This window comes from Lottia gigantea, assembly GCF_000327385.1.
Source record: "Lottia gigantea unplaced genomic scaffold LOTGIsca_20, whole genome shotgun sequence".
In the NCBI taxonomy this organism is placed as follows: domain Eukaryota; kingdom Metazoa; phylum Mollusca; class Gastropoda; family Lottiidae; genus Lottia; species Lottia gigantea.
Genome location: NW_008708401.1, coordinates 1,604,575 through 1,618,081, shown reverse-complemented (window position 1 = coordinate 1,618,081; position 13,507 = coordinate 1,604,575). Strand labels below are relative to the sequence as shown.

Below are 13,507 nucleotides of genomic sequence, written 5' to 3'. Positions count from 1 at the left end.
ACGACATTAGATTCATGGGCTACTTTTCCTAATACATAATGTCAATGAAGTGTTCAACATGTCTGTATTTCTCACATTGCAATGTTTTGATATATTGATTTTTGTATATTCGGAACCCGGAACATGTTGTTTCTCAGAGTTTCACGTTGTACGATCTTCAGACAATTTGCATGTTTTTCGCTATTATAAATGTGGTCTCTAGCAAAGAACCAGAAGAGTCTCCTTATATTACCTCGGTGCCAAAGAATTGAAGAGCCATCGACACACATAGCAGAAGTAGGGTAGCTGCTCTGTTAAGGGGTGTAGCACTCTAATTTAGCCGTTAAAGTTAAAAGTAAGGGATTGTACAAAAAAAAGCATATAGAAAACTGTTTATTTAAGATATTTTCATACAATTTACTAGCATTCAATAATGATGATTTTGAATTGGAGAAGATAGTCTAATAATATTGATTGAACCCTATCATACTAATAATTCCTAATAAAGCAGTATTGATTAATTCTCTTTCAATACTCATTGGTACCCCAAAACAACAAACTAATTTTTGTCAATGAAGGTTCCTTGCCCAGTGTTAACATCATTCCCTCTGAAATTCCCATTTTGAGATCTAAAATCAATCTTTCGAACAATATGGAATTATGAATCTAATTTGGGAATTGAATCAAATGTAATGTACAATATTCTATAATATTTATTGTTTAGTGTGGATTGCGGCCAAATCTGGGAGCTGGGACGGCACGTTCTTTACTTTCATCGTTTCCATCCTTGTGTTTGAGTTCCTTTTCAATTAAACGTCCAAATCTAGGTAACGCCACAGCACGCTCCTCTGATCGTACTTCCGGGTAGTATCGGAAGCGACCTGCAGATCGCTTAAAGCGTCCTCCACGTGGTGCTGGTCTCATATGCGGGTAACCATCGATTGCTTCAGAAAGAAAAGGGTCGGTTAAAGGAAGCATGGATTCTCTCTTTTCTTCGTCCATTTCAGTATTCCCCAGCATGTGTCTTTCTAAGAAATTCTGCCAATCCAAATCCTTGCCGTATCTTGGGAGTGGGACTTGACGTTCGTGTAAATCTCGATCAAGGTAGATGTCAAGGCCACTGGGGTGCGTTCGTTTACCTAATCTGAGCATCTGAAGACCACGCCCCAATCTTAACATGCTCCATCCTCCCCTTCTTACTCTTGATAAGGAATCTTCTGTAGGTGCACCATTACAAAGTAAACATGTTAAACCTGAAAAGATAAGAAAAATATTGAATAAATATCAAGATTGTAAATAAACCAACAAGTAGAGCAAAAGCAAATTTTCAGTATAAAATATAAAATTTCTAAAAAAATAAAATCACCCTCAATCACGAAAATATTCAGATACAGTGTTTGTTGATATTCGCTCTAGGTGATGAAGCTTTGGCAATCTGAACTAAGAAACAACCTTTTTCTAAATTATTATAGGTATTTATAGGCCTATTTCCGTCACATTCTAACAAGAAAAACACTTCAAAAACACACGGTGCGCACAATTTGTTCAATAATTAGTTAAACAAGGAAGAAGCCCATACTCTCTGTAGTTTTTTTGCTACAGGAGCGGAACTATGAATTCAAATAATGACAACAATTTTGAGTGGTGGTATTTTTTTTGCTCTATTTCTAAAATAAATATCGAAATTGCTGTGCATCATCTCATTTTAAATTGTTCAAATATATTTCATAATTTTGTTAGAATAATTTCAGGCACTAATTTTTTTGTTATTTTCTTTGTATAAGATCTGTATAAATTGCTATGTAATTATAGCTTAAAGGCATCTTATTACATCAAATGGTAAAAATAGAATTTTAGTCAAAAGAATTATATATTTCAACACTTTTGTATTTATAGCGGACGTCATGGTAAACACATTTACTACAGAATCTTTATTAACTGAATTTTTATAGTGTGATTTATTTTTGCCACATCAACTTTGAAATATCAAAATTGTAATATATTACAATAAATTTGAACGCGGACGTCAGAAGTGTGACATATTGGCTGCTGATACGGTTTCCAAATAATGGAGGTTACAAATTCATTTTTCTCAGTATGATCAACAGAAATACCGTAGATACCCCCACACTAGCAATAATTAATACATACAGTTGAAAAGTTTTTTTTTTAAAGTAACACAATACTCCTCTGCTCTTATTTGCCAAACATAAATTTTATCCCACAAAACTTTTCCCTTTTTATCGTATGAGTATAATGAAATTGCTGTTTTTAAATTTTTTGAATTATCTTCAACGCGGACGTCAAAGTGAGCAATTTGACTGCAAATACCTTTTTGCAGGATGCACAATTTCGAAAGTCACTTCTATCAGAATAGAAAGAATACACCCACTCTCAAAGCATACAGTCGAATAAATGTTTTATGTGTGGACATCAGAGTGAGCACATTAGCCAAATATATGGTTTAATTTGAAATACAACAGGTTACAATTCTTACGACGATGATAACTATTGTAAACTATCACCTTCACAATAAAATTTAGTAGAATAAGGTCGATTTCGGGGTCATAACTAATTATATAAATAAATACGAGCTTTATGGAACACTAAATCGGAATTTTATGCTACATCAGCTTTTGCGTTTGTAGAGCAATAATTTCCTGTAAAAATGGACCACACCTGTAACCCTCCTACTCGCAGGGTAATACTATTAACCACATAAGATAATCAAACAGTAATATGAGTAATTATTAATCAATTATATCAATATATTAAACTATAATTTATAACTCCCATATCTTGTTAATTAGATTACTACAATGTTTGTCTTTATCTTGTAATTTGTTAGTATTCTCGTTGAAACAGCTGAAAATATAATATGGGTTAAAGACACCACCTTTCTTTAGCTTACGATTGTTTATTTTTGTCTGTTCTATTTTCAACTTTGATATCCGATGTCTTTTGTTCCTATAAAATTAGAAATTTTTCCCATTGTATTATTATTGAGATTATTTATTTTAACGTCATTATCCCTAATACCAAATGACATGCACAGAACAATTTTTGTGTTTTATATTTTCTGTTTTTTGTAGTTATTTGTTTGTTTTTTTGTCTTTAAACATCAAATAATATCCATGCCAGTTTGAATAGGTCATATATATATTAGGGCTTTAGAGCCGCTACAGGGTCGGCTCTCTGAAACACTGGCACAGGCATAAGGCCTGTTATTGTAAAGTGGTTATAGATTTTGATGTCGTATATTCGTTAATTTGTTTTTTATTTCCTTTTTTCTGGAAATATCAGCAAAGGCTTTTATTTTCTCTTTAACAGGTGACCACCATACTTTAATATTATAACCAATACCAACAGTCGACTATCTAAGGTAACTGTAAAGTGGTAATAAATGTCGAGGCCCTATATTTACCTAATATAATTAATTTGTCTTAATCGATATCTTCAATGATAAGATTTTCTCTATGTTAAACTAAAACAATTGTGTCATTGTCTGATAGTTCTCATACGATAGGACAACTTCCTTACAATGAAATAAACCTCAGTCGTAGTTAAAGAGAGAGAATCGAATGCTACAGTTTGTGTTATTTTGGAATGCAAAATTGGTGCTACCTAATTTTTCACAGCACCTGTTTTAGGTCTTGGCCTTGATCATCAGAATTTCTATGACGACAAAGACAAACCTTACTGCGAGTTTTTTCTATAAGACTTTAAAGTAACAAGTTATAATTAAGGATATTTAATGCTGTAGAAAAAAGCAAAATAGTCGTGAAAAGAAAAGGGTTATGTCTGAAAAAAAAAACCAGAACTAAACAGTTATGTTTGGTTAGTTGGTACGTGACAAGTCAACGTCCGCTGCCAGTCGGGACTGGATTCTAATGCTTATTATTATGGTCTTATATAACAATTGCTCAATACACTAATGATCATCATTCTAAATTCTTTAAATATCCCCCCTGCCACTACAAGGTGTCGCGTTATAATACGTTATCGATCTCAATATAATATAACAATTTGTGTAACAGAAATGTTGTGTAATATAAACGTTTGTCTGAAACAATCTACGACATAACATACAACACTTGTAACAGTACCATTGACTTTATTTTTAAAAAAGTCAAAAGAAATGTGATAGAACTGCTTAATTTGTCGAAGCATCTAGCCTCGATTCGATAATTTGAAGGTCTAAAATACGAATCGCTTTTTTATCTTTGATGTTCAGGTTTCTGTAATTTCAGTCTATTGAAACAGATTGGGAAAAATACAAATTTCCGTGCAAGAAGCTGTTTGGTCTTCCATTCCTCCTGAATTACTCATTTACTTCCTTGTTTCTATTTTTTTTTTTTTTGAAGTAATGAGTGAATCACATAACGATGTCCAACAAATCAATCTTTGAAAGAAAAACCTTGTACAATTAAATTGAAATTAATATAAAGAGTTTCTTTGATTCTGACAATAATCAATTCTATTTTTAATTGACCTTAATTAAGATCATTATTGAATTGGTCTAAATTATGACAATTATTAAATTTACGTAAGGAGTACAGTTAAATATAGATTCTAAGGTCTGCATTATTTTAAATATTAGATATCATTTAAGAATTTTCTTTAAAATAATGTCTTATTAAAATCTAAGTACCGCGTGTAATACTATATAATACATTTCAACATGCTCGCATGACTGAGAACAATGTCACACTATGCAACACGATACTAGATATTTGCCTGAAATCCCAATAGGTTTCAAAATCTCTGAACCAAGTGACAAAATCAGTGACATTGCTTAAATCACACTTGGTTACTGGATTGTAGCACAAACAGACAAGACTTGAGCAGCTCAATGACAATGTCAATATCTAAATATAACAACAACTAAATCACATCAAAATCATGTTGTTACACGGCCAATTAAGTTTCAACAAAAATTTGTCAATGCTTTGAAATGAAATTTTAATTGTTACTTGACATATCTTTGGGACATATACAACATGTTGTAGGAGTGTGTACCAATCGAATGGGTCGGAATGATTGCGATTGATTTTTATCAGGGATTGTTTAAAAAGAACTGTTCTGAATCATGTTTCAGAGAATTCAACATGTCTATCAAAGACCAAAGATAAATGAGTTTTGTGTTTCGTGATGCATATTGTTCCTAAGGAAAAAACGCGATCTAAAGACAAAATTTATTTTTCCGGTCTATGCACGGAACGGATTCTCGTTCCATGATCCTTACACAGTGGCGAAACGAGTATTCGATTGACGGGGAGGCCACCCGAGCGCCACTAGTCATGGTTGTTGAAAACTTGCTAATGTGGGATATTACGGAATTCATTCAACGCCATTTTAGAAATGAAAATATAATAAATTTTTATTTGAGGCACGGGCCAAAAATTACTGCCTAGATACGCCACTGTCAACACAGTGGAGTCAGAGAACAAGATACAACCTAAAACTATTCCTTTGAACCTTTCTTAGTTGTAACTCGTTTGGTAAACAGCATTTCATAGTACGTTGTAAGATTGCTATTAGTTGGCAAGTGAACGGCCACTGACATAGAATTAGACTAATGCCATTGTCCCGATAAAATAGCCTTGCACGCTCCTTGGTCCGACAATATGTAGAAATATAAGCTGCGAGGTTTCAATATATTTAATTGTAATCCTAGCACATTAAGAGACAACAGTTTTATGGAAATAGACTTTTATTTATATGTTTAAATAAAAAATAGAAGTCTATATCCATAAAACTGTTGTCTCTTAATATTTAGTTTAAATTTATATAACATGTAAATCGTCTTGTTTTCGATATCTTATTTTTTTACGATGTAATAAGAAAAAGTTTTCCGGGAATCAAAGAGTCATGAGCTCGGGATAGCTATCATTTCGCATTATACTGATATATATATAACATGATTATTTTTAAATCAAATTATTATTTAATGCTATTAGGTAGTTATTTATAACGTATAATGTATAATAACAGATAAGTGTTAACGTATCCATGGAATGAATATCACGGTGTATTTGATAAACAACGAATGCCAAATTGTTTAAGAGGTGTATCATATTGGCGAAATTGTCCGATTTCAAAATTCATATTGAACTTTCAACTGCTGACAGAATGAACTACAAACAACTTGGCTGAATTGGAACAGATATTACAAGCTCCATATAAAATCTTTTCACAATTTCAAGTTATTAAATTTCGTCAACACCGGAAATGTGTCTAATGATGTCAAGGTATAAGAGGCAGTTCGTGATAGAGTGACATTCTGAAATGTGTTTGAAAATGAAAAGTACGAATATTTCTGTACAGTGAAACGATTTTGTTATAATAATTGTATTATGACAGTGGTCTAATATTTCCCAACTCTTTTAATTTAATATTGAAAAAATAATTCATATTCGTTTTCATTAGGTTATGTCTAGGAAACTTCATGTGAAGGCATCACTTGCATGTTTTTTTTTAAATTGCATTAGAAACTGTCTTTAGAAGGAACTACAGATAATTATTCGTACGTGACGCCGATATGTCGAGATATAATTTTAAAATCTTTGATCTAAATAGCTTACTTTCGTTTTAATTTTAGAATTGACGCTTGATTTAGCGACAAATTTAATAAAAAAAATCAGTTCAAAAACTATAGCATACCAAATTTATACATTTTAAACTTTTCAATTTTCTACATGGAGCCTCCTACGTTAATATACATAAAGCCTACATACTAAGGTGAAAATCGGTTGAATGCTAAAGGAGCTAACGCAGTTTTATTATTTATATTCAAGGGCAATAACTCTGTTTGATAGTCAAAATAATATCACAAAATTCACATTTGGTCTTCAATTGTTATTCAATTTCATGAAGTTGAGTTTTATACTCCTGATTCCAGAGTGTTTAAGAAATGTGACGAAATTTATATCAAAGTGTTTTTCTCTTAAGATTTTAGACCATTTGTAGTGAGGTTTGTCTGGAAGGTGACTAATGAAGACTTGAGTTTTGTGGCCGAAATGTCAGCTATTAACTTTTTTAATTGCCTCTGCCGTCTCTTTATAAACACTGGTGCCGTCTAACATTCGACATGTTTATAAAATCATTAGTTTATACCTTGTAATTAGTGGACTTGGGCTGATAATAGTAAGATTTTAAATTTTGAAAGAAACAGAGTTGACACTGTCTATTTATAAAATATAATATTATTTTATTATTAGTGAACGGATAGTATTAAATTATACAACAATAGTCTTGATATTTATACTGAGTATAAAAGTTTTGCGACCACAAAACTGCCCCGAATGCGCCCAAGCTTAACTATTAACGGCTAATGACAGTGCTATCGTGGTCCATGCAAGCGGATATGTAAAAATGGAGTTTTAAAAAACTATTAGCATTGAAGCTGATGAAGAACTTGTGTTGAACAATTCTTGTATCTCAAATAAATTTCATGCTCGACAATATTGAGGGGTAGCCAGAATACTCTAGATCTCGAAGTAGCACCATGTCTTACAATTCTGTTTGCGCCATTATAACAAGGCAGCTACCTTTGAAACGCACATCTAACTTTACTTATTAACATACCAGCCTTAACAATAGTGAACACTGTTTTAACCCTTTGCCAGTACCTTTTGAAGAATAATTACTTGTTACCCTTCTACAGTCCTCATCTCTTTCTCCTAAAGAAGGTGTAATATGAAATTTAACTTACCTAAATTTAAAAGGAAAACTGGGATAATGTGCGACAACCCATTCATAATTCCAACGTAAAACGGTAAAACAGTACTGTACAAATCTATATTACAATTGAAATACGTTGTTTCCACCAAGCACAATTGTCAATTATATGGCAAGAATAGTTTCTTTTCGGAATATATAAACGATTCCACAGTTTAGATCACCCACTGACAATCAATTTCATCAAAGACAATTTTCATCGCTACGTCCATAACTTTAAGCTCGCACTTATTTCCGGTAGTGAGTGATAGTTCCCTTTGATTGGGTAACAACCCACGCGGAGTGATATTAAATAAAGTAAGATATCGGAAACGAGGTTGGTGTCTATTGGCCATAAAATACAGATTGGCTGTAGAAATTGATTTGAACAGTCCAGAGGTGACTTCGACTCAGACATGAATGGTGATAATCACTTAATTGGGTATTTAAGACAGGAAAACAATCTAAATTGTATTAAATCAAGTGTAAGCCTTAGACACATGATAGGTGTAAGGTTTTCTTGCAGAACTGGTTCTCCTTTTTATTGAAAATAATATTTGTCCTACAGTGGGAAATCGAAATCTGAGATTTGATGAAGCCAAAAAATGATAAAAAAACAAGTAAAATTTTATAATTTGGCAGACGTTTTACATTATTTCCTTTCTTAAAGATAACCAACAGTTTGCTATACCGCATATGCATCGTCCCCCGAAAACTGAGCAATGGCTTCAGAAATTGTTTTATTTCGCAAGCAACTACACTATGGCATGTGTGTCCCCTCCATTCCTGTCTTAATCCCATCGAAGGTTTCGTATCTAGTCCGTGTCTAGATATTCGGGGTTCAAGGCACAAGTCGGATTTATCAATCCGGTTAACTCTGTTTATTCGTTCGAATTGAACAATATTTAATAATTGATTTAATATTCATCCAATCCTTTAATGAAAATAAAAAAATATAAAACACTGATACTATAATATAAAAACGTCTTAGTTTAAATCATTGATGATGAATGAATCATATTTAGTGTAGTTATTTCAATAGAGATTTGAACCCACAAACTAAAACCATTGTTTCAAGAATGGATTGAATGATTATTTAGTTTTGTTCGATTGGTCTCCTATAGAGAGTTAGTTTCTATCAGTTATATCGTAATAAGAAGGCAACGACAAATCGAACAAACATGCTAACACTATTATTTGAAATCTTAGCATAGGGGTGAGCTAAAATCAGTGGTTATATCAGAAAACCTACCGCGGTAACCTTAAGGTGATCATTGTATTCAGAGGTCCATGGCTAAACTTAGTATTTTATCTGTTATGCTGTTAGAAGGTACGTTATTGTTAATCATCTTATCTTTTGAAAATCAAACTAGAATTAGAAACTAGCACTCTCCTGGCAAAAACCATCTTCAGTGCTCACTGCATAATGTTGTCTGTCTTCATAAAAATCAATTAGCAGAAGAAATATAGCTCAAATTGTATTATATCATCAGAATGATTATGTATGTAGACGTTTGTGCACCTTGATGCTATATACTATAACCACAGCATTTTCTTTATTCATTTCAGACTCCTAGTCCAAACGGTACTTCACAACGGAAGGTTTTTGAAATATTGTACAGAAAGGCGGTAGGTGTTTGATATAAGTAAGTTGGGTTCGTGTAAGTATATTTATGGTATGTAGTGGAAAGCGGAAGCGATCCTAAGAAAAAAAAACGCCATTTAGAAATAAAAATCATGCTTCAGGTCTTTGGACGGAACGGATTCTCGTTATATGATGGCGTGGCCTGTATTTTATTGACGCGGAGGAAACCCGAGCGACCCGGCGTCTCTTTTCGGATTTTAGATGACACTCCCATGATCCAGCTCAGGTGAAGCTGGTTTGGAAATCTCGAGTTTCTTGTCATATGTCTAAATATAATGGTGGCAGTAAAGTAAAGCGTGCTATACTTTAAGGTTTTTCGGGGTTTTTTTGTGGGGAGTGAGCGAGGGGTGCCCTGAACTCCTTGGTATTGAAGTTTGGTTAACTTACTTGTCATTATGTTTTCATTACGTCCATCATCATGCTAACGAATAGAAATTATAAGAACTAATCATGTACTATTGCAATAGATCTTATTAAATCATCGTTTTGTTCCTCTGTAATTAAGAAATCGTTATGAAATAAAAATGATTAATTTGTTGAATCCGTTCGGTCCGCGTGTATAATTTTCTAGCGGTCATTATTTCTAGGGTCAGACTTCCGGTATGATTTGGACACTTCCGCCGGACTGCAGAGTCCGGATATTTCCTTTAAAATGCTAATCGATATGCATTCCTGACTGTTAATTACTTTACCCATTAAACTTACGGGGTGTTTTCTTTTCTATTCTATTTTGAATCGTATTTCATAAAAATTCGGTAGCATGTTCCAGTTATAGAATTCAGATTGATCTTGCCAATGACCATAGTTCCTTTAGGTTATAGAATCTGCCGAGAGTTGCTGTTTCTTCTTCTATAGAGTTCGCAGTAGATTTTCATGGTCATGATATATTGAATTTTTGATCAGGAACTAAGTATTGACCAGGGTTTCATATGACATTGAAAGATTTTATAGGAAAAGTAATATAAGGTTGAATTTCGTGATATACCATTGAAAGAAATGGGAAATGAATTACTGGAGTGAGTCCATATAAGGTCAACCTGAAATAATATCTGTAAATATACCGTCAGACTGTAACTGATGCATTTTGGTATGTTGTAATATGCGCCACTTAATTAAAATAGCATTCTAACATGCTATTGAGAAGTATATCGAACTTGATAACTCGTCCAGATAATCCTCATTATATTATTTTACTTTCCGTCTTTCTGATGTCTACAAAATTTCCAATCGTGCTAATTATACCTAACATGCAATCAGTTGATTTTGTGCTTCCGATATATAGGTCATGCTCTGTTAAGTTGCTATCGAGAAATCAGAAAGTCTTGTAATGTTAAAGGTATAATTGATTAATAAACAATAGAGGCGGTACGATCAAACAGTGTTGTGGGAAAGATAAAAGAAGTAGTTACTAATCTTAATAAATGATAATCAAGCTTTATTTAGGTTATTTTATTGGTTGGAGTAACAATTGCTATCGATAACGGTCTATTTTTGGTAGTTATTTTCCTTTCTAAAATTAGTCCGTCAACATTATATTTATATTACGTCATATAGTGGATTAAAATTCCATTCAAATCCAAGATGACGTTATTCAGTGACGTAGCAAAAATATATATAACATATAATTGACTTTATAGTTAGAAATAGCTGTCTGTGTCGGTATGGATCAGTTAACTTGCTCTTTTTTTAATTTATACTTATAAAGATAGGATGTGCAGTATACCTCATCTGATCTTGAAGTTTATCAGCTCCTGCTCCCTATATCACAACCCGAAATCAACTGGATGAATTTCTGCTCTATGAAAGATAACATGGATACATGATCCTAACAAGAATCTGTCTGCAAAATGAGAAAAACCGATAATTTAAGGTGAATGTATTATAATAACAAAGCTAACGAAATTAAATTAACAAATGCATTTAGGATTCCGATCCTGAAAACGATTTTTTTGGCGGCTTTGACGTCATTGCACTTGCCTTCGAGATGGGTTTAGAATTTCGCGTCCAAGTTGAGAAATCGATCCTATTCTTGCTAACGCCAGCGCTTTGAGGTAAACACTTCAAATCAAATCACCAATGAAATACAAGAATTGACAATTTCCGATAGAATCGACTTTTAATTATTCTTCTATTTACCGCTACGTAGGAGATGAAAACATTTAGAAATCTTGGCGCGTTTTTCGGATTGTTTGCAACAGACAACTTCCGGTAGAAATCGGACGCCATGTTGGTATTGTAATCTCCAGTCCGAATTAATTTTGATATATCTCCATAACGTACTATTTGTTTATTCTAATCGGAACTTTGGTTTCCAGTAAGGAAATTACAATTAGGATAATGTTTATTGGATCCGAACCATCACCATTTCGATGACGAAGGTTAATGACTATTTGAAAAATAAAATTTGCCGAAGTCTCTATAAAAAGCCATCAAAATAACAATCTTGCTGAGCAATTAAATTGTTTTTAGCCAACTTGTTGTTTGAGGCATATATCCTAATCATGATATTTGATATTAATATTTGAAGGCTAGGGTCGGGTGTTTTATGTACGACAATATTAGTCTTAAACTTTGAATATTTCCGTATTTCTAAAACGAACAACATATAGGCTATACAACCGTCGAAAATTCAAGCACAATTGTTAATAACATTCTTTACAAAAATCTTGACTGAACTAGGTGATTTATTATAGAAAGAGATGCTTTTAAGTCCATTTTGCACCCGTCCTATTTAGATTTAGACTTGTTATTTCAGCACAAAACATTTAATTTGTTACTCGCTTGACTTAATACGCTCATATATTCAGCGTTCAAATTAACTAACATCTTTAAAAGTAAAATTCCAATAACTACTTTACTACATAAACCTTTGTTACAAATTATTATTAAAATTTTCAATTTTTGCCTGTTTGCAAAAAATGCATTGACTGATTCGTATTATATGAATAAGTAGATCTCAACAAAGGGAAGTGGTTATTGAAATCTCTTAATCTCATTTTTTGACTAGTAGTACCTTAGTCTCGGAAGCGGGAATTTTTTAGCTAAGCTTCTCAGCAATCGTGTTCACAGCTCACCATTGAAATTTTATACTTCAAATCCATGTGTGTCCAGAATTATCCACGTGTGAAAGTTAAAAAGACGACTCATTAAAATTTTTGAAGGAATTGTCGCACATTTCTAGTATATCTGATTATTTACATATATTCAAAACCCAAATCAACCCCCGAAAATGGCGAATCTGTCCCTTTAAGTCAACCGAACGAAGAGCAGATGTCTTCATTTAAATTGAACCCTGACCTTTGCCCTTACGCTCCTCACGATATATATTTACTTAGCTGTTCATCACCAAATATGATATTATTTTACTGAAAAATTCACAACGAAGAAGCTTAAACAGCATTTTTGTCTTACTTAAATCATTCTTCAGAACCGTGGTTAGGCTACATCCCGGATAACAAATATCGATTTTGGCGCTGAACTATTTGCTATCCAATGACAGACAAGTTTGTTCTACTTCCATAATTCACAAACTAACAAAATAATATAGCAAGTTAATGCACGATTAAAAGCGGAATATTGTTAAAATGTAAACTTGACTTGACTTGTTGAAAGATAATAAGTAAGGTATGTATAAACGAATTTGAGTCGATATGAATTATATATTAATTTCTTGGTAGGCTTCTGCTTCGGGTAAAAGCCTTCCTTATTTCATAATTAGTTTTAATTTTTTTTTTCAATTTGGGTATGAATTTATAATTTTAGACACATGTGAAACTTTATGAATAAAAGAACACAGCATATAGCCTAAAGCAGACATATTAGTTATAAATCGATTCAAAACAAAATCAAACAATTTGATTCTCATATCTAGACCTATTTTTGTTCTGCCTGGTACATTGTGGGCCAGACCATTCAACTGGACTATATTGTATAACTTAACTGACAATTTTGATAATACTTGCAATTTGCTACGAAAATTCCGTGCGCATCTGCGTGTAGCCATAAGAGCAAATAATGCAAGCAAGTGTAGCCCTACTCTTGTTTGATTTTAATAGTGTAAGATGGCGGGTTTTGGGAAATCTCAAGTTGGAAACCCCCTATTGATAACTATAACAAGGCTATATATAGACACAGCTTTATGGAACAACAATCACTGGTTAAAGT

The 13,507-nt window shown here is 32.8% G+C and overlaps 1 protein-coding gene across 1 annotated transcript; it reads right to left on the bottom strand.

Annotated features, from left to right (window-relative positions):
• Positions 1-358: 358 nt before the first annotated feature.
• On the bottom strand, positions 359-9,737 carry LOTGIDRAFT_231562 (hypothetical protein; the record flags this gene model as incomplete). Its single annotated transcript, XM_009053721.1, has 2 exons — positions 359-1,232; positions 9,731-9,737. 2 exons carry the CDS (start codon positions 9,735-9,737, stop codon positions 700-702), a joined length of 540 nt encoding a protein of 179 aa, XP_009051969.1. The 3' UTR covers positions 359-699.
• Positions 9,738-13,507: the final 3,770 nt, after the last annotated feature.